This window comes from Somniosus microcephalus, chromosome 26 (assembly GCF_052327205.1).
Source record: "Somniosus microcephalus isolate GS21.2 chromosome 26, FLI_Smic_1.0, whole genome shotgun sequence".
Taxonomy (NCBI): Eukaryota; Metazoa; Chordata; class Chondrichthyes; order Squaliformes; family Somniosidae; genus Somniosus; species Somniosus microcephalus.
Window position 1 is genome coordinate 20,004,558 of NC_141012.1, and position 22,379 is coordinate 20,026,936.

At 40.4% G+C, this 22,379-nt stretch overlaps 1 protein-coding gene across 14 annotated transcripts in view; it reads left to right on the forward strand.

Moving 5' to 3' along the window:
* The window catches only part of LOC147100332 (uncharacterized), a 146,608-nt gene extending 125,102 nt beyond the window's left edge, over positions 1-21,506 (forward strand). For 9 of the 14 annotated variants that reach the window (XM_085967923.1, XM_085967930.1, XM_085967929.1 and 6 more), the window contains 10 exons: positions 344-442; positions 1,500-1,544; positions 4,741-4,842; positions 4,927-4,977; positions 11,717-11,821; positions 11,917-11,967; positions 15,531-15,635; positions 17,574-17,723; positions 18,189-18,278; positions 21,097-21,506. In XM_085967923.1, coding sequence (XP_085824049.1) covers positions 344-442; positions 1,500-1,544; positions 4,741-4,842; positions 4,927-4,977; positions 11,717-11,821; positions 11,917-11,967; positions 15,531-15,635; positions 17,574-17,723; positions 18,189-18,278; positions 21,097-21,215 — 917 coding nt within the window. In that variant the 3' untranslated portion in view covers positions 21,216-21,506. The remainder of the gene's footprint in view (positions 1-343; positions 443-1,499; positions 1,545-4,740; positions 4,843-4,926; positions 4,978-11,716; positions 11,822-11,916; positions 11,968-15,530; positions 15,636-17,573; positions 17,724-18,188; positions 18,279-21,096) is intronic. The other 5 variants (XM_085967924.1, XM_085967932.1, XM_085967925.1 and 2 more) reach the window with 3 other exon arrangements.
* The last annotated feature ends 873 nt before the right edge of the window (positions 21,507-22,379 follow it).

Below are 22,379 nucleotides of genomic sequence, written 5' to 3' on the forward strand. Positions count from 1 at the left end.
TGAGGTCCTCCTATCATTTCTCGATCGAGAGTGACAGACAATGAAAGGTCTCTGACACTGATGTTCTTAAAATGCAATTGGAAGGTGTTCCAGGATGGAGCAGATGGGCCTGTCCTCTCATGTTCACTCTGATCACTATCCTTCTTGGGAACTGCCTTCATTCTGTTTGGCTTATCCTCCAAAATTGTATTGTGGAATTGCAGGAATCAGTCTCCTTCTGCATGGCAGTGTACTAGTTCACTAACTCACTGTACTAGCAAGTCACTACTGCAGCTTTTTAAACAACCTATGAATGATATTGCTTCAGTTTTCCTCATCTTTGAATCCATTTTTTTATGATCAGACCCTGCCACAACCTTCATCCCAGATTCAACAGCTGACAGTGAGCAACCTGAAACAGGCACAGAGGAAGAAAGCACCCAAGATACCACTAAAACCAATTGTGAGTATTATAACGTGGGAGAATCCAAATCTAAGGGCCATAAATACAAGACAGTCACTAATAAATCCAATAAGGAATTCAGGAGAAACCTCTTTACTCAAAGAGTGGTGAGAATGTGGAACTCACTACCACATGGAGTGGTTGAGGCGATTAGCATAGATGCATTTAAGGGGAGCTAGATAAGTACATGAAGGAGAAAGGAATAGAAGGATATGCTGATAGGGTGAGAAGAAGTAAGGTGGGAGGACGCTTGTGTGGAGCATAAACACCGGTGTCGACCTGATGGGCCGAATGGTCTGTTTCTGTGCTATAAACTTCTATGTATTTTTATGTATTTAAGCGTGTTGACTATTTTGGGCAGTTAAATAAATACTTACCCTGTATTTACCAGTTAAAAAGCTCTGCTGATTTCAGGCAAAGTCAGGTCTTCAAGCAGTTTCAGTGAGCTGTTCGCACCTCGTTATCCCTTAGATATGCGACCCCGGTTGCGACTATTAACTATTAGGAAATGCAGTTGCTAAATGGAGATTGCCTGTTTTAAAAAAATATGTTGGTTACTTCGCTTTTTGGTTTTACCGTCCACCGTGTAGAGCGGGCAAATCAGTTAACACCAACTATAAGCAGTGGGGCTGTATATATAAATAAAGGGGGCATTATTATTGTATATATGTGTTGTGGGAGGGCAGGCGAGTTCAAGAATTCTAGTCTCAAGTTTTGAATACAATTCACAAAATCAAATTTGGTCCGCTGTAAAGATTGACCCTTGTCACACTAGGATCTGCTAATGATGGTAATATTACAGACTTGGACAAGCCAAATTTATTCATACCAATTAGGTGATGACAGAATGATACTCAGAAACTTCTAGAACATCAGCAAGAATGTAATCCAAAGAGGAGATACCCATGAATAAATATATTCTGCAAACTGCTTGTAAAAAGAGATATAATGTACGCAATGTGTCTAACTTGTAGGTTTGTAATACAAAATTTAAATAGAAATAGAATTTTATTGGAAAAAGTGTGTAAACTTATTAATTTTCCTTCTAATTTAATAGACGATTTCCTCACATCAACAGAAGATTCTACGCTGCTTACAAATGGTAATTCATTGTGATTAAGTTAAACAGTTGGCAGTAATTACGTATAGAGCAAATTTTTTAAGGATTCCCATATAAGAAGTATCTAGGAAGATGTCACCAATTTAGTCTTTCCACACTGAAAGGAAAGTTAACCCATTTAGCCTTAGATCCAAACCAGAAGAAACAGCACTGCAAAATGTCACTCGTATATGGAGTTTGGTCACAGACCAACCATGATCTCACTGAATGGCGGAACAGGCTCAAGCGGCTAAATGGCCTACTCCTGCTCCTATGTTGTCAGAAACTATCTGTATCCAGTAAGATTTCTAAAATCACTAGAAATGCCTTTCAATTTTTGGTGACCCCGTCCTCTTGCTGAATTTGGTATAAATTATAACGATTGACTTAAGTGGGTATTCAGCCCAAAACATGCTGTACATCTAATGTAATTAAATAAAAAGATTTGTACCAAAAAAAGTTAATTTAAAAAAACATTTTTATTACATTTGTTTCAACCCATAAGTTCTGTAAAAATATTTTTATGCTCCTAATATCATAAAATAGGATTATCAAAGAATAGGATTTGAATTGTTCCTGAATTTTTTTTACTTTGTTCAGTTAAACCCTATTACTGCGAAGGGATTTTTTTTAAGTCAGTTCATCTTTCAGACATTTGACTGCCTCTTTTCACTTTATTGCAGCTGTAGGAAAACCTGTTTCATGATTATATACAATAATAATTGAATTTACATAGCGCCTTATCATGTCAAAGTGAGTCAAAGTGCTGCACAAAACCACTTTTTGTCGTAGTGACTGTTGCTATATTGGTAAACAAAGCAGCTATTCGGCACCTGCAACATCCCACAAATAGGCAATGAAACCAGTTCAAATGGGTTTCTTGGCAGTTTAGATTAAGGGAGGAATATTGGCTGGTTGAAATGCCTGAATAAGGGAGGAAGGTTGGCTGGTTGAAATCCATGCTACTTTTCAAACAGTTCACATGGATGCTAAATATCCCAAGGCACCAAGAGACAGGACCTCAGTTTCATATTTCATTTGAAGATAAACCATTATCGGGTCCTGCTCTCATCTGCCAAAAGTGCTCACTATTCCAGAATCATTCCGGAATGCAAAGATAAACCCCGGCTTCTTTTCTCCATTGTTAACCGTCTTCTTAAACCCCTCTCCCCTGTCTCCTCCACCCTCACCTCCAACAACAAGTGTGAGGAGCTCATGGACTTCTTTGTCTCTAAGATTGAGACCATCCGTTCAGCTGCCTCTGCCACTTCCCTTCTTTCCCCTAGCCCACCGGGCCAAACTTCCTCTAAGATTGCCCCCTGCCCAAGCCCTGAAGTCACATCTTTCTCCAGTTTCTCTCCGATCTCCCCTCATGACCTCTCCGCACTCATTTTGTCCATGAGACCCACCTCCTGCTCCCTCGACCCTATTCCCACCAAACTGCTGACCACCCAACTTCCTTTTCTGGCTCCCATGTTAGTTGACATTGTTAACAGTTCTCTCTCCTCAGGTACTGTCCCCCTCTCCCTCAGATCTGCCGTCTTCACCCCTCTCCTCAAAAAGCCAACCCTTGATCCTTCCATCCTTGCAAACTACTGTCCCATCTCCAACCTCCCTTTCCTCTCCAAAGTCCTTGAACATGTTGTCGCCTCCCAAATCCGTGCCCATCTTTCCCCCAACTCCATGTTTGAATCCCTCCAATCAGGTTTCCGCCCTAGCCACAGTACCGAAACAGCTCTCATCAAAGTCACAAATGACATCCTTTTTGACTGTAACAAAGGTAAACTATCCCTCTTCATCCTTCTTGACTTGTCTGCAACCTTTGACACGGGTGACCACTCCATCCTTCTTCAATGCCTCTCCATCGTCGTCCAGCTGGGTGGGACCGCACTCGCCTGGTTCCATTCTTATCTATCTAATCGTAGCCAGAGAATCACCTGTAATGGCTTCTCTTCCTGCTTCCGCATCATTACCTCTGGTGTCCCACAAGGATCTATCCTTGGTCCCTCCCCCCATTTCTCATCTACATGTTGCCCCTTGGCGACACCATCCGAAAACACAGCATCAGTTTCCACATGTATGCTGATGACACCGAGCTCTACCTCACTACCACTTCTCTCAACCCCTCCATGGTCTCTAAATTGACACACTGCTTGTCCGACATCCAGTTCTGAATGAGCAGAAATTTTCTCCAATTAAATATTGAGAAGACCGAAGCCATTGTTTTTGGTCCCCACCACAAACTCCGTTCCCTAACATCTGTCTGAGGCTAAACCACACTGTTCGCAACCTTGGTGTCATATATGACCCTCAAATGAGCTTCCGGCCACTTATCCGCAGCATAACTAAGACCGCCTATTTCCACCTCCATAACATCGCCCATCTCCGCCTTTGTTACTTCTAGACTTGACTATTCCAACGAAATCCTGGCTGGCCTCCCACATTCCACCCTACGTAAACTTGAGGTGATCCAAAACTCAGCTGTCCATGTCCTAACTCACACCAAGTCCCATTCACCCATCATCCATGTGCTCGCTGACCTACACTGGCTCCCAGTTAAGCAAAGCCTCGATTTCAAAATTCTCATCCTTGTTTCCAAATCCCTCCATGGCCTCGCCCCCTCCCTATCTCTGTAATCTCCTTCAGCCCCACAACCCCCCAAGATATCTGCGCTCCTCTAATTCTGCCCTCTTGAGCATCCCTGATTTTAATCGCTCAACCATTGGTGGCCGTGCCTTCTGTTGCCTAGGCCCTAAGCTCTGGAATTCCCTGCCTAAACCTCTATCTCTCTTTCCTCCTTGAAGACACTCCTTAAAACCTACTTCATTGACCAAGTTTTTGGTCACCTGCCACAATTTCTCATTATGCGGCTTGGTGTCAAATTTTTTTATCTTATAATATTCCTGTGATGCACCTTGGGACGTTTTACGACGTTAAAGGTGCTATATAAATACAAGTTGTTGTTGTTGTTGATTAGCACCTCTAACGATGAAGCACTCCCTGGGTCCTGCACTGGATCGTTAGGCTAGATTATGAGCTCCAACCTATAACTTTCAGATCCAGGGGCAAGTGTGCCGCTAACTGAGTCAATCCAATACATATAAAGATTTATACAAAATAAGGTTATTGTTTGTTTTTTTTAAAATTTGTAAGATCCCTTTAATGAACTTCCAACACCTGACTTTTTCTCCACCAACAGATAATGAAACAGAATCCAGTCTGAACTCAACATCCAGCACAGAATTATTTACAACAAAGGCAGGACAAAGCACCTTCCAGATTGCAGAAGGCTCATCCACCTGTAAGTTAAAATATTTTATTTAGAAAAAAATGTAATTGTCTTATTGCTCTGACATCTCCTTGACCTGATTTTCTTATCTTTCAGCAGATAATAGCAATCCCCACAATTCGACTGAAGGTACCACAGAGTCAGATGGTATGTAATTGTTCTAATCTTCATTTTAACCAAACGTATTTTCTCAATATTTATAAATGCAAAGAATTTTGTGGAAAAGCAGCAGAATATTAATGGTATTATAAGTAACATGCTCTGTAAGTTTCAGCACATAGGTGACAGTACATTTAATTGTTTAACATCTACTTATTGACTCTCCTCCACTTAAATGTGTACCTGTTAAATGTATTATTTATAGAAGCCATCATTCTGCTCACCCATTTCTATTGAGCTGTTGTTTTACTGTGTCTACTTGTCTGAGACCATTAGCTTTTGACAAGCGCTGCAGGGCAGACAGACCAAAGCATGCTTTTATTTTGCCTAATAATTGTTTCCTTCTTGCTTGGAGAGAGTGGCCTCCATGTGTTACTCTCTTCTTTTTAATTTTAATGATAGATTTTAGTCATGCTGGACTCTTCTGCGGAATGTGAGGACTGAGTTGCTGTATCAGTGGACATGCAGGGCACCAGTAAGCTGAATCTGATGGCACATATGTAGACCCAAATGTCCACGGGCTGCCACGATTGTCAGTTTACCAAGTGTGGGGGGTCTCTATATTATGAAGTGCAACTTGCACATCTCCCATCAAGTGTACTCCTATAATATAAAAGCACCTCACAGTACTACCAGGGAAAACAGAGCTCTAGTACTCGCTTTGGAAATAATAATACATGAGTATTCATATGAAAGTGACCCTGTCCAAGTCAAGTTGTATTGTTCTCCACCTTCTCATTAGTAGGTGTTACTAAGTAGTAGTGTGTGTGGTGATAAGCTATTAATGGGTTTGCCATTACTGTGGTTCACACATGCACATCTCACGCTGGCTTTGCAAAGCAGCTACTAATGCTAGTGATTTTAACTGCTAATAGCTTGCATTAAATTCCCTACTGTTTCCATTTCCCCCTCCCCCACTCCCGCATAATATGAAACATGCCAATTTTAATTGAACCAGTAGAGGTGGCACTGGGAACTTCTGTGTCATTGGACAGAAATCAGTACTGCAAGTGCCCCTTTTAGGAGAGCATCATTAAAATTATCTAACTGACAACTCAGTTTGAGCCCTGTTCTGTTGAAGGCAAAAACTGTTACTTGAACGGGATACAAGACAATGGATAGATCTAAACTGATTTGACTTTGTCCCATAAATGGGGTAAGACACTGTTTTCAATCAAAAGCTGCAAGCAGATGTATGGAGAACTTTACCCCGATGCCATTACCTGCATCTGAAACTACAGGTCAATATTTGTGAAAAAATTACAAAAATAGTTATTTTGATTGTGTCTTCAAAACATCTTCTAGGATCATCTTTATCATTAACTGTATATTCATCAAACTCATTAATCCCTTGAGTGTTGATGCAATGTGATCCGGAAATCAGAAGTCTCCAGTATACAGAGTTAAAACTGAGTAGATGAAAGGTTCACAATAGATGTTACTTTAGAGTTTAAAAATATTATAGAATCATACAGCAGAGAGAGAGGCCATTCGGCCCATCGTGTCTGTGCAGGCTCTTTGAACGAGCTATCCAATTAGTCCCACTCCCTGTTCTTTCTCCATATCCTTGCAAATTTCTCCTTTTCAAGTATATATCCAATTCCCTTTTAAAAGTTACTATTGAATCTCCTTTCACCACCCTTTCAGGCAGTGCATTCCAGATCATAACAACTCACTGCATAAAAAGAAATTCTCCTAATTTTCCCCCTGGATTTTTTTTGCCAATGACCTTAAATCCGTGTCTTCTGGTTTCCGAACCTCCTGCCAGTAGAACCAGTTTCTCCCTATCTATTCTATCAAGTCCCATCATGATTTTGAACACCTCAATTAAATCTTCCCTTAACCTTCTCTGCTCTAAGGAGAACAATACTGGCTTCTCTAGTTGCTCCACATAACTGAAGTTACTCATTCCTTGTACCATCCTGGTAAATCTCCTCTGCATCCACTCCAAGGCCTTGACATCCTTCCTAAAGTGTAATTCCCAGAATTGGACACAATACTTGAGCTGCGGCCTAACCAGTGATTTATAAAGGTTTCTCATAACTTCCTTGCTTTTGTACGCCTCTATTTATAAAGTCAAGGATCCCGTATACGTTTTTAACAGCCATATCAACTTGTACTGGCACCTTCAAAGATGTACGTGACCCCCAGGTCTCTGTGTTACTGCACCCCTTTAAAATTGTACCATTTAGTTTATATTGCCTCTCCTCATTTTTCCCTTCCAAAATGCCTCACTTCACACTTTTCTGCGTTAAATTTCATCTGCCATGTGTCTACCCATTTCTCCATTCTGTCTATGTCCTGCTGAAGTCTGCTATGATCCTCCTCATTGTTTACTACATTTCCAAGCTTTGTGTCATCTACAAACCTTTAAATTATGCTCTGTATACCAAAGTCCAGGTCATTAATATAAATAAAAAAAGACTCACATTTATATAGCGCCTTTCACGACCAACACACGTCTCAAAGCACTTTACAGCCAATGAAGTACTTTTGCAGTGTAGTCACTGTTGTAATGTGGGAAACGTGGCAGCCAATTTGCACACAGCAAGCTCCCACAAACAGCAATGTGATAATGACCAGATAATCTGTTATTTGTTATGTTGATTGAGGGATAAATATTAGCCCAAGACACCGGGGATAACTCCTATATATCAAAAAGTGCAGTGGTCCCAACAGCGACGTCTGGGGGACACCACTGTACCATTCTGGTAAATCTCCTCTGCGTCCTCTCCAAGGCCTTGACATCCTTCCCTCCAGTCTGATAAAGAACTGTTCACCACCAATGTTCCCTTTAAGCTGTGCGGCCGCTCTGGAGGTCCCGCGCAGCCGGTGAGCTGGCTTTTAAATAGAAAAACCGCACATGCACGGAATTTTGAATGTCCCGCATAGCCCATTAAAGGGGCCGTGCGGGCCTGAAAAATTAGAGGGAACATTGTTCACCTATCTGCTTTCTGTCTCTTAGCCAATTTCGTATCCATGGTGCCACTGCCACTTTAAGGCCATGGGCTTCAATTATTTTGTACATTTTTCTCCCGTTCCTCTTGGCTAGTCTTAATATGCCACCCATCATTCACTGGACGTGACAGGCAGCCTGTTACCAGGCTTCTGTATGCTTACTCTGTAACTGGCCACTAGGTGGTGCACGAGATAACCCTGATGGTTCACACACTGATATTTTTTTCCTCTTCCCGTGGCTTGTAATGGCACTCCACATTGCACCTCTTCCTGAAAGCAAGCCACTAACCATGTGAAAAAAACAGGTTCCATGTTCCATGTAAAGCCCATGTTCTATAACTCGATGGCAATGCACAATGGCACTCCAATGCAATGTCCAATCTCATCATTTTAAAATGACCTACATTGGCTCCCAGTAAAGCAACGGCTCAATTTCAAAACTCTCATCCTTGTTTTCAAATACCTCCATGGCCTCACCCCTCCCTATCTCTGTAATCTCCTTCAGCCCCACAACCCTCCCACCCCCGAGTTTTCTGCGCTCCTCCAATTCTGCCCTCTTGAGCATCCCTGATTATAATCGCTCAACCATTGGTGGCCGTGCCTTCTGTTGCCTAGGCCCTAAGCTCTGGAATTCCCTGCCTAAACCTCTTCACCTCGCTACCTCTCTTTCCTCCTTTAAGACGCTCCTTAAAACCTACCTCCTTGACCAAGCTTTTGGTCACCTGCCCTAATTTCTCCTTATGTGGCTCGGTGTCAGATTTTTTTGTCTTTTAATACTCCTGTGAAGTGCCTTGGGACGTTTTACTATGTTAAAGGCGCTATATAAATGCAAGTTGTTGTTGTTATGATCATTTTAAAACAAGCAGTTCTGATCATCTGAAATTGTATCCTCACCTCTCATTAATGATGAAGGATTTGTGGATTGAATTATACTTACGGTGAAAAGTTCACTTAAAGTGATACAGCTATCAGATTATCCTGACTGGTTCATAAGCTAAACCGAAACAAGAAAATTAAGGCATCAAATCATATAGACAACAGGTATCCCAACTTTCCAAAGAGTGTCAGTGTCAATACCAGATTTGTCATTGCACCCCCGTATGTAAAGCAATTAAATCAAGCACAAGATTAGTTTGTGTAGAGTTTTTTTTCATTCAGGTTGGCTTGAATCTGAAACAAAAATGATTTTACATACAAATGTTTTATTTTTAAATTATAGTTGGCTTCAATCAGGAACCAACTGTACTCTAGGATGTAGAACAAATAAAGAGCTGGGGAAGGGTTCCAGAAATGTAGAAACAGTTATGACATTTGAAATGCTGTTTTTATAGAATACCATGTACCTACTGTAATAGTTCCTGTCTGAATGTAGTCTTCAGATCTAAACTGGAATTCTCTTGAGCATGCAGGAGGAAAACAAATCACAGATCTGAACTAAAAATGGCTATTTTTGCATTATCTGTAACACTCGTGTTAAGCAATGCCCAAATTACAATGACCTATATATAAAAATAAAAATAAAGACTCAAGGAGTGAAGTTACTTGTTTAATGCAGCACAGCAGAACTCCTGGTTTTCTCTATAATAAATAGTCCAAAAAAGAAATTGCACTTTTCAAAACCATTCATTCTTGCAATTTTGTTGGCCTTTATTACAAGAGGATTTGCGTATAAGAGTAAAGACATCTTACTGCAAATATATAGGGCCCTGGTGAGACCACACCTAGAGTATTGTGTACAGTTTTGGTCGCCTTACCTAAGGAAGGATATACTTGACATAGAGGGATGCAACGAAGGTTCACCAGACTGGTTCCTGGGATGGGGGGATTGTCCTATGAGGAGAGATTGAGTAGACTAGGCCTATATTCTCTAGTTTAGAAGAATGAGAGGTGATCTCATTGAAACATACAAAATTCTTACATGGCTTGACAGGGTAGATGCAGGGAGGATGTTTCCCCTGGCTGGGGAGTCTAGAACACGGGGTCACAGTCTCAGAATAAAGGGTCGGCCATTTAGGACTGAGATGAGGAGAAATTTCTTCACTCAGAGGGTGGTGAATCTTTGGAATTCTCTACCCCAGAGGGCTGTGGAGGCTCAGTCATTGAGTATATTCAAGACAGAGATCGGTAGATTTTTGAATATTAAGGGGATCAAGGGATATGGGGATAGTGCAGGAAAGAGGAGACGAGGTAGAAGATCAACCATGATCTTATTGAATGGTGGAGCAGGCTCGAGGGGCCGAATGGCCGACTCCTGCTCCTATTTCTTATGTTCTTATGTTTAGGGGCTGTTATCTACTGAGAAAAACGGGGATTCCCCTATTCTCTGTTAAAAAAAGGCATCCTCCTGTTTTTTCATTAAAACAGGAATTTACCCTCCTTGGTAAATATGTTTGGGTGAAGTTAGAAAAAAGTTGAGCAATTATTTCTTTCTTACGCAATGGTAGTCCTATTTTGTGTTTAGTTGTAGCTGTAATGCAGTATTGTATTAACTCTTCAATGCACTGTCTCTTGTCAGAGTAATGAAATATTGTTGAAATTTTGTACCTATGGCATCACTAGCTTCAAAATAGTGCATCATTTTGCACATCTAAAGTAAGAATTAACTGAAAAGAACTCAGAGTAGCACTAAAAAATACAAGCTGGCGATCTCAAGGGTTTCAAGTACAAATTAATACATTGTTTTAAACCTCTTTTGATGAAGTGTTCACGTTAGCAGTATCAGGGGACAGCCTCTTTTCATTGTATTGGAGCGGTAACTGATACCAGAGGAAAAACAGTTTAATAGTAATACTAGCATTTCTGCTCAAACATCACAAATCACTTCCCACAAAGCACTTGGCAAAACCTCTTGCAATGTGGTGACTGTTGTTATGTAGGCACACAAGGCAGCCATTCTTCATAAGGATGATTCATGAATATTAATGAGATGAGCTCTCAGTAAATCTGTTCTTTTGCCAGATTGCTGATTGTGGAATGAATGCTGAGAACACTCTCTGCTCTGCTTTGAATAGACCACTGAGATCCTTAACACCCACCTGAACTTCCAGAACAGGCAGTTATCTCATCCAAAGGATAACAATGCAGCATTCCATCAGTATTGCATTAAAGTATCAGCCTAAATTTAAAAATAGAAAGGCTTGCATTTAAATAGCGTCTTATGCATGAAATGTAGTTGCTATAGCAAAATATTGCAGATGCTGGAAATCCGAAATAACAACAGAAAATGCTGGAAAAACTCAGCAGGCCAGGCAACATCCGTGGAGAGAAATTAGAGTCGATGTTTCAGGTCAAAACCCTTTATCAAAACTGTAGTTGCTATTGTTTTGTAGACAAATACAGTCAATTTGTGCATAGCAAGGTCCCACAAACAAAATGAGATGAATGCCAAATAATCTGTTTTTAGTAGTGTTGGCTGAGGGATTAAAGCTGGCCAGGATACTTTGAGAACTCCCTGCTCTTTGAAAAAGAGCAGCATGACCTCTTAAATCCACCTGAACGGGCAGGTGGAACTTTGGTTTAACATCTCATCTAAAAAATGGCACATTTGACAATAATCCCTCAGTACAACACTGAAGTGTCATCCAAGATTCTGGGCTAAAACCAGGTATTGGACATAAACCCACAACTTTTAATCCCAGAACGAGAGTGCTACCAACCGAGCCAAACTAATATTTACATAAACTTGTTACCAAGAAGAGATTATTTGTTTAAAAACATTTTCCACCTCTTTTTGGATTGACCTTTAAAACCTGACATTTTTCCCCACCAGCAGTAAGTGAGACAGCATCGAGTCTAAACTCAACACCCAGCATGGAGTTACCTGTCACAGAGATTCAACAAAGTACCTTCCAGAATAAAGCAGATTCATTCGCCTGTGAGTTAGCTGTTTACAAAACAAAATATTTTCTTTTAAAAAGTGTAATTCTTCTGGCCTGATATCTTTTTAACTTGATTTTCTAAATTTTTCAGCAAGTAACAGCAATCCCCTCAAATCAACTGAAAACAACACAGAGGCAAATGGTATGCAATTGTTACATTCTTTATGTTGATAAAATATATTTCCTCAATATTTATAAATGTGAATGACAGTAACGTGCTCTGTAATTTTCAACACATAGGTGACCGTAAAATTAATTGTTTCTTTAACATCTACTTATACACTCTAATCCATTGTAGTAATCAATCGGGCCAGGAGAACGATGTATCTCTCTCCTAAATATTTTTTGAATGCAATATGTCCCCCTCACCAAATCCCAATATTGTTCATAATGTCCCTCCCCAACGTGCTTTTCTCCACTTCATAGAATCATAGAATAGTACAGCACAGAAGGAGGCCATTCAGCTCGAGTCTGAGCCAGCTCTTTCGAAGAGCAAGCCAGTTAGCCCCATGCCCCCGCTCTTTCCCCATATCCTTGCAATTATTTTTTCTTCAAGTATTTATCCAATTTCCTTTTGAAGGCTACAGGCAGTGCATTCCAAATCCTAACCACTTGTTGCGTAAAAATGTTTTTCCTCATGTCACACAGAAACATAGAAACATAGAAGATAGGAGCAGGAGTAGGCCATTCAGCCCCTCGAGCCTGCTCCGCCATTCAATGCAATCATGGCTGATCATCCAAATTCAGTACCCGGTCCCTGCTTTCTCTCCATACCTCTTGATCCCTTTAGCTTTAAGAAATATATCCAACTCCTTCTTGAATATATTTAATGTACTGGCCTCAACTGCCTTCTGTGGTAGAGAATTCCACAGGTTCACCACTCTCTGGGTGAAGAAATTCCTCCTCATTTCTGTCCTAAATGGCCTACCCCTTATCCTTAGACTGTGACTCCTGGTTCTGGACTCCCCGACCATCGGGAACATCCTTCCTGCATCTAGTCTGTCCAGTCCTGTCAGAATTTTATAAGTTTCGATGAGATCCCCTCTCATTCTTCTAAACTCCAGCGAGTACAAGCCCAACCGTCCCAATCTCTTCTCATACGTCATTACTGCCATCCCAGGTATCAACCTGGTGAATCTTCGCTGAACCCCTTCCATGGCAAGAACATCCTTCCTCAAATAAGGCGACCAAAACTGCACACAATACTCAAGATGTGGTCTCACCAAGGCCCTGTACAACTGCAGCAAGACATCCTTGTTCCTGTACTCAAACCCTCTCACTACAAAGGCCAACATACCATTTGCGTCACCTCTGGTTCTTTTGCCAATCACCTTAACTCTGTGCTCTCTGGTTATCGACCCTTCAGCCATTGGATACAGTTTCTCTTTATTTACTCTGCCTAAACCCTTCATGATTTTAAATACCTCTATCAAATCTCCTCTTAGCCTTCTCTGCTCTAAGGAGAACAACCCCAGCTTCTCTAGTCTATCCACATAACTGTAATCCCTCATCCCCAGAACCATGCCAGTAAATCTCTTCTGTACTCTCTCCAAAGCCTTCATTTCCTTCCTAAAGTGTGCTGTCCAGAATACTCCAGCTGGGGCATGGCTGACTGAGGTACTAAGTTAGTAGTTTGCATCAGTGTTTACCAAGGAAGAAGACTTCACCAAAGCTACGGTAAACGAGGGGGTTGTCAGGATACTGGATGAGATAAAAATAGGTAAAGTGGAGGTACTAGGAAGGCTGGCAGTACTTAAAGTGGATAAATCATCCGGTCCGGATGGGATGCATCCTAGGTTGCTGAGGGAAGTCAGGGTAGAAATTGCGGAAGGTGCTGGCCACAATCTTCCAATCCTCCTTGGATACAGGGGTGGTGCCAGAGGACTGGAGGATTGTAAATGATACACCCTTGTTCAAAAAAGGGGAGAAGGATAAACCTGGCAATTACAGGCCAGTCAGTTTAACGTCGGTGGTGGGGAAGCTTTTAGAAACAATGAAATAAAAACAGAAAATGCTGGAAATACTCAGCAGGTCAGGCAGCATCCAAGAAGAGAGAAACAGAGTTAACATTTCAGGTTGATGTTCTTTTGTCAGAACTGGAAAAAGTTAGAGATGTTTAGAAACAATAATCTGGGAGAAAATTAACAGCCACTTGGACAAGCATGGACTAATAAAGGAGATTTAAATATGTACCTGTTAAATATATTGGCCCAGAAATTCCACAGGGTTGCCTCAATCTCCTTCCATTGCTTCAATGGAAAATCGGCAGAAACTCTAGAGAAATGGCAAAAACAGACTCAACTATTCCAATGCTTTCCTAGCCAACCTCCCATTCTCCACCCTCTAAACTTCAGCTCATTCAAAACTCTGCTGCCTGTATCTTATCCCACACCAAGTCCCACACACCCATCATCCCTGTCATGGCTGCCCTACATTGGCTACCGTCCCACAACACTTCAAATTTAAAGTTCTCATCTTAGTGTTTAAATCCCATCAAGGCCTTGCCTCTCCCTATTTCTTTTACCCATCATCCCTCCAAATCTCTGTTCCTCTTACTGATCTTTTGTTCATTCCTCCCTCCTTTCACTTCACAATTGACAGCCATGTCCTCAACCATCTAGGCCTGACGCTCTGGAATTCCCTTCCTAAATCTCACCGCCTCTCTCACCTTTTTTAAGGCCCTCTTTAAAACTCACTTCTTTGACCAACCCCCTTCTAATATCTCCTTTCTCTCTGCATCCATTGTTGTCTGATTACACCTCGGAAACGCCTTGGGACTTTTTCTATGTTGAAGGTCCTATATAAATGCAAGTTGTTGTTGTGTTACATCAACTGGTCTGAGACTGGTACCTCTTCTGCAATGATAGTACTGTTTTCCTTTGGGTAGCTGACATTATCTTTCAGAAATTAGGACCTGTGATCTTTGGGAGTATGTCAATATTTTCAAGGGATCCTCACACAGAAAAGTTTGAAAACCATTACATAATATACAGTAGTGTTGTATTTGCCTTTGAACATACTGGATCTTCAAACTATCAGTAATAAAATATTTAAAGGGTTGCAGCTAACCGTACTAAGGGACTGATCAGTTTCAGAAAACTCTTCAACTTTAAATGCTGAATGTAGAATTTACTCCTGGTTAACTGGTGACCATCAGTATATCTGCAGTGAGAAGTCACAGCTACAATACTCTTGTGTAATGGACATCACACATCATACAGCAAACAATCACTGACATTGGCTGACAATCCCTCGTAACACATTAAATAAAGCTTACTCCTCAAACTTGAAGTTTCTCAATTCAGAATATCATGTTATTTCATAGAAATTGTGCAAAAAGTGCCGTTTTATGAAAATGCTTAATTCAAACTAATGAATGATAAAAAAAAATTCAAGCAAAAATGACTTCAAATTAGAAGACTGTAACCACAAACACAGGAAATTAAAACCGTGCATCTTATGAAGAACAGATTCCATGGAGTGATGAGTTTAACCTTGCGCTTCAGATCATGTTATAAACTGTTCAAGCTTTACTGTCCTGATTCAGCTGATGTAAGCCCCCAAAAATCTTACTTCACAGCATAACCTGAATACTCCTTATATAGAACAATATTTTTATATTTATTCTAAGTATCCATGAATCAATAATTATTTTACTTTGATGTATGCAATAATACAAAATGCAATTCTGCATTTATTTTCCAGAAGGGAGCATATTCAATTCTACAGCTGCCTGGAGTATAACAAACTCTTCATCACTGGAACATGACAATACAACTGCCATAGCAAAATGTGAAAACAATCAAATCAGTAAGTCGGTCTGCAAACTAACTTTTATGTTATTATAAAATCCACAATCATAGGAGTGAAATAGTCAAAAAGACACTGGAAGAAAGATTATATTTAAGAAAGAACTATTAATTGTAATGAGTGATACCTGGGGCAGCTCACTGTCTCTACCAGCAGAGTTGAATTCCTTTTCAGAGAGCGTTTAAAGTTTCAATATTACCCTCAAATAGCAATGAGAGTGAGACTGGTCTTGGTCGGTGGCACAAAACCTGCAATGGCGAATTGGCAGTCTGTTTTACACCCAGCCCTATTTTTCCATTGACTTCAATGAAATTGGGCAGGGTATAAAACAGGCTGGCGATTCGCTACTGCCTACGATTTCATCCCCATTCAGTCTTGACTATCCTGAATGGGTGAGTGACAGCACTGCTCACCCAGGCTGCTAGGCAAAGCCTCGACAAGATTCACAAGATCACTAGATAAATATGGGCAGGGAAAACCTTCTGGCCCATCCTAACTTATCCATCACAACAAATCTAAGGTTCCCTCCCCTTCTCATGACAGTATTCAACTGTTTCTTAAGCTGATTTTCTATTGGGTTTAGTGGAGTGCTAGAAATGCCAGCCCAACACACGTGCTTGATGTAACCAGTGGCAACCCCTTTCCAACCGTCGGCGGGAGCGAATCTACTTCATTAGATGCAATATAAAAGCAGCTTTATTTTTGCCTCCATTACCTTGTCCAGAATACCATTTCATCTGTTGATTGCACTTTATGTGAACAAGAACGTGTTGCCTTTCACAATGGAGAATGTCCTCTTGAGCAGTTAGTGGAAGAAAACTGGTGGAAGTCTTGTCCAGCACAAAGAAATTTCATGTTCTGTCACCCATACTTTTAGCATTGATGGGATTAACAAAGAAGCTTACAGCACAGAGGGGATGAAATTGGTTGGGGACACAAAGCAGGCGGTATCGTATCGGTCACCCGTTATACGCCCCGCCCGATATTCAGTTCCATTAACTTCAATAAAACTGAATATTGGGCGTGTGATATAATGGTTGGCAAAAGCGATTCCGCCTGTTTTGCGTCCCCAGCCAAGTCCAATTTCACCCCTCAACTAGCTTTTCCCTCCTAGATGAAGGAGCGCAGTAGTCATATCGAGGTGATAAAAGAATCAAAACTGATCTTACAGAATAGGGATATATATATATATAAAACACAAAACTAAAATAGAAAATGCTGGAATTACACAGCAGACCTGTCAGCACTGGTAAAGAGAAAAACACAGGTTAATGTTTCGGGAAAACCCTTCATCAGAACTGAAAACGGAAAGATCAGGAATTTCCCAGCAGAGTTGGAAAAAAGGTGACTGCTGATGGATCAGCTGTGTATGTCTGCTTTTTCTTCAGCACTTGCTGTATCTTTTTATCTGTATTATATAAAAACATGTTTACAACTATTTGGCGAATTAATCAACCAAGGTTCTAAATAAATCAAAGTGCAAATAAAATCTATAAAGAAGATATATTTCAAAATGTATCAATCAATCCAACAAATCTGTTCCTTAGAAAATGTGCAGCGATCTGAATATTAGAAAATCATTTCATATAGACCCAGAAGTGGTGGCTGAATGCAAGATCTGTGTTTTTATGCTGACGGAGGGATATATATAAAATAATTCTGTAATTAAAAACAGAAAATGCTGGGAATACTCAGCAGGTCAAGCAGCAGCTGTGGAGAGAGGGAAACAGAGTTAACCTTTCAGGTCGATGACCTTTCCTCAGAACTGGAAAAAGTTAGAGATGTAACAGATTTTAAGCAAGTGCAGGGGCAGGGAAAGAATTCTGTGTTGGATTATTTACTGTAATTGTCAGTAATATAAAGACAATTCAGAAATGGATTTCTCTATGTTTTCTACTTGCGGGCAATCATTATTAACTTTGCTTGTATCTTTTACAGTGGAAAATAATGAAAAGAATGAGAAACAACAAATGAAGCAGAGTGGTGCCCTATTACTGATACTCGTAGCTTTCCTGATCTGTGGTTTACTCATTGTGGTCCAATTATTCGTGCTGAAACTAAGGAAGGAGCATTTAAAATGGAGAAAGCGTAAGTCTATTTTTAATACAATTTTCAGCTTTGAAAATTTCCTATTGTCCCCCACCCCCACGATAAGTACTGACTTCTTGCTGAAATACAGTTCCACTTGCGGTTGCCCTCCAATACCTCACCCAGGTGCCCATTTTTTACATGTGAGCCTTGACAGTGAGGATTGGCAGGCTATCCAACTGCGGAGAACATCACAGCCAAGCTCAATACCATCAATATGAATAGATTCACAGATCCTGCACTGCCAAAGGGGAGTCTTGCTCAAAGGGGCTGAGTTTCGGCACAATTGTACTTTTATCTCCCACCTCTGCATTTTTCAAGCGAGGCCCCCACTGAGAGCACAGGATCGGATAATTTATTTTTTCAGGACTAATGCATGGTAGAACGAAAAGAACCCTGAAGACTTTGTCACTGCACTTATAGATACCACTGTAAATATTTACAATTTGCTTTCACTTATTTCAGAAAAGGAAGACTCTGATTTAACGGTGGAAAGTAACAGATCAAACAAGTCAAGTAATGAAGAAAATGGTCGACCAGAAAACAATAATCGAGGTAAGCTAGGGAAGATTATCTCCTGAGAACTTTGGTATCATTTCAAATGTAACATCATTTAGGGCTTGCTTCATGAAAACTATGAATTGACTGTCCTACTCCATTTGATCAATTTTAATTTGGAGCTTTAGTCTTTGAAATTCTGCACAAAAGTAGCATTAAAAAAGAAATGAGATACATATATTAAATTCACACTTTATTCTTTTGAAATTGAGGAATCAGGAGAAAAACCAAGGCCCATAATATGAAACATCACTAAGGTTGAATGGAGTTATAAAGTGAAGACAAAGCAAAGCAACGAGTAGTGATGACAAGCTTGGATTTCAAAAGCCTATAGATTATTGAAGGAAGGAAAGAATGGGCCTGAATTTGCTGCAAACTGGATAGTAATTATGTATTAATGGTGTGCACCATGTTTAATATGTAAAAATTCCAGGAAATAATGGAGTAAGCGAGTTATGCCATGAGGTGCGTTGCCCACAGTTTGCTGGCACATTTGCGGCGCTCCATCGTTAGCCTTGCCAAAGCCGATAAAAGTCCTTTCTCACCGCTCAGCCCTCCATTGTAGCCAATGGTGATCGCCAATTTGCTGGATTTACGCTATTATTCGGACCACAGCCAGTTAGACTGAAAAATACTGCCATGGGTGACCTGGTAATTACGTGATTTATGGCCAACACATGACTCTCAGCCTGGGAGGCCAACAAAAGGACCATTAAAACTGTGAAGCCTCACCCCACTCAGCATCGGGGAAGCACTCACGACGGGGATGTGCGGACACTATAGATTACTTTTTACAGCCTTTTAATGTGGGTTTTTTTTAACAGTAATTAACATTTTAAAGTTGAGTTAGGTTGATTTTAGAAGATGCAGCTCACTTACCTCCCAGTGCCACTATCCTCAGTCTGACTTATGGCATCTGTTCCCAAGTATTTATAGTGCCATGTGGTTGGTCTATGGGGTAAGCCACTGGCTGTGCCGTCACAAGGTCCCTGATTCACCACTGTCCTTGCCATGTCGTAGATGGATCGACGTTCCAGCAAATTACGGTGTAAATATCAATTGATATGAACAGGAAGATGAAAAGTCCAAATAACAGCTTGCGCTGCCAAACACACCATTCCAGCAATTTCAGGCCCTTTGGAAGGGAAGGAGTTCTAAGGCTTTGAGCTCCGGAGAAAATTACATCACGTAGGAGGCTGTAAAGAGTCTTGTTTCAAAACAGTGAGCAGGTAGAGGGGAGGAAGAGTGTATAGGATTGCATGTTTAGGCCTTGGATGGAACAAGAAATGAAATTTCAGAGAAGCACTGACCATAGTAATATTGATACAACAGATAACAAAGGGAGAGAGAGGAAGAAAGAGATGGAGGAGGGGAGGGAGGGATTGAAAACTATTGATAAGAGAGCGATTGCCTCTCAGAAGACCAGCTTTTCATTTTCAAAAGGTTTAAAGAGACCGGTATAGTCCATGTCTGTTAGCATGTATGACATTAAGATTACAACATTTCCTTATACTTGAAAAAAATCATTTCCGTAGACCTCAAACTTTGAAAGAAAACTAAATCAATTTTAATTTTGTTCAATAACATTAAATCCGTTTCCAAAGTTGTTAGGCAATGAAAGTTGTAAATGATATTGGTACCTTGGTATTCATCTAACAATAGACAATTTCAAAAGAGCTACTTTTCATCTATACACATTATTTTTACATGAGTAATCAAACTCTGGTATACTTTTTATAATGTAATTGAATTGGTTACTATAGTCAGTGTTCTTGACAAAACAATTATTCCTCTGTTCATAATCCAGTACTTATCAGCACAGCTCTTTTCAACTTGCAGAAACTGTCCTTGCTATTTTTTCCAAGTACAGTTTCCTGTTTATAATTATCTTTACTCATGACGCACATCTACAAGTGAAAATTTTGTGCCTCTTTCCATAAGTTCTTTAAATGATAGGACTTCAGGTCACCTATTCTCGCAACAATGCACCTCAATTTGAAATATCTAAACTATTGAATACCATCTATTTCCCTATTCTGCACTCATTAGTGTTTCATTAGAGTTTCATTGAAGATTAATAGCAGGATTGTGAAACATACAATCACTGCAGTTATCAACTTGGCTTGTTTCTGGAGAGAGCATCTTGAGCTGCTGGGTAACACTGAGGTGATTACAGATCCGCCACTGGTGCTGATAGTGATGGGACCAATTTGAGGTGATGAATTAAAAGTATCACAAGAACAGTACAGGAAACTTTGGTTTATCTGGAAATTGTATGTCCGGAAACCTTGATCTAACGGCAGAAATCAGCAGCCGTTTTGTTAGTTTTTTTTTCTTTTTTTTTCTTCTCCTAGCATTTTTTTAAACAGTCAGTCTCTGGAAAGCCTGTCTGAAGCTGTTGCTAAGCTACAGAGACACTTCCAAGGTACAGGCCGACTGTTTACAAGCTGTTGCTAAGCAACAGTGTTTGTTGTCAGACACGGAGATGAAAACCTCCGTATCCTTCAACATTAGCGCTGGTCTGTCCGGAAGTTTTCATAGATCGGCATCACGCCGGTCCCGTCGGTGCCGGATATCGCGAAGTTTCCTGTACCACAACACTAAAGCTTGTAGGCCTAAATGAGGCTTTTGCTTCAGTTTACTGGCACTAATATTCTTAATAAGCCTTGTGATAACTGCACTAAATTTGCTCACTCGCAATTGTACAAATGCTTCATAACAGTGATGAGTGCTGGAATTGTCACTAGTGTTAAGTCTGAGTTAAGTTTTGCAAATTTGAAGTTCTAACTATTTGTTTGTTTTTGCTCCTGTACAGAACCCAATTTTGGCATGCATAACGCAATTCAAATAAATTCAGAGGAACAAATGAAGCAATATACTAATTATATCTCTGAAGATCAAATGAATACATTGAAAAGGGAGAGCGCAGTATAAATTGTTTTGTTATAATGCAAAACTTGTATCTATTTTGTAATTTTTAGAAGCATTTTTGCAAATAGTTGTCTTTGTTGCACTTATTTCAACATATATTTTAGGAAAAATTGTAATATATAAAAAAACTACAACAGTTGACTGAATGTGAATCAGAAATGCATCTTCTTTAAAATGTTGTTTCCAAACTGTGAAATGTATATGTGTTTAAATGGTTTTGTTGTACGTAAGAGTTGCATCTATATTTATTGCTATTTGCACATTAAATACAAGTTTTCTCCTTTTTGGAATACATTTATTTTGAATGTTTTTTTGTCCTAATTTAAGTGACAGATGTCAGTACTAGGGAATGCAACACTTTTATGACTCTTTGCGGGGTAATTTTTTGGACTCAGAGCAGTCTTGCGTGATGGGAGTGCGGATTGGAGAGTTGGATGTGAAGATCGCCACACCCAATTCATGTTAGCACCTTTCCCGCCCTATTTAAGGCTGGCACTCTCCCTCTCCACTGCATCTCAGTTAATGCTAGCACTCTCCTGCCTCTTCCACCTCCAAAGTACCCCTCACAGCTATTCCAGCATTTCACTCCCCAAAGCACAAATCCCAGCTTCTAGCTCCTTCCCTCTCCTCTCCATTGCTATCCGAGTCCTTCACTTTCCCACATTACAACAGTGACTCCACTTCAAAAGTACTCCATTGGCGGTAAAGCGCTTTGAGACGTCCGGTGGTCGTGAAAGACGTGGTATAAATGCAAGTCTTTCTTTCTACCCTTCACTGCCATCCATTTTCACTTCCTTTTGGACCATTCCTACCTCACTGCTGGCACTAATGCATGGGAACAGGCTACTTTTACATAGAAACATAGACGATAGGAGCAGGAGTAGGCCATTTGGCCCCTCGAGCCTGCTCCGCCATTCAATGAGATCATGGCTGATCATCCAAATTCAGTACCCTGTTCCTGCCTTCTCTCCATATCCCTTGATCCCTTTAGCCTTAAGAAATATATCCAACTCCTTCTTGAATATATTTAATGAATTGGCCTCTACTGCCTTCTTTGGCAGAGAATTCCACAGGTTCACCGAACTCTCTGGGTGAAGAAATTCCTCCTCATCTCTGTCCTAAATGGCTTACCCCTTATCCTTAGACTGTGACCCCTGGTTCTGGACT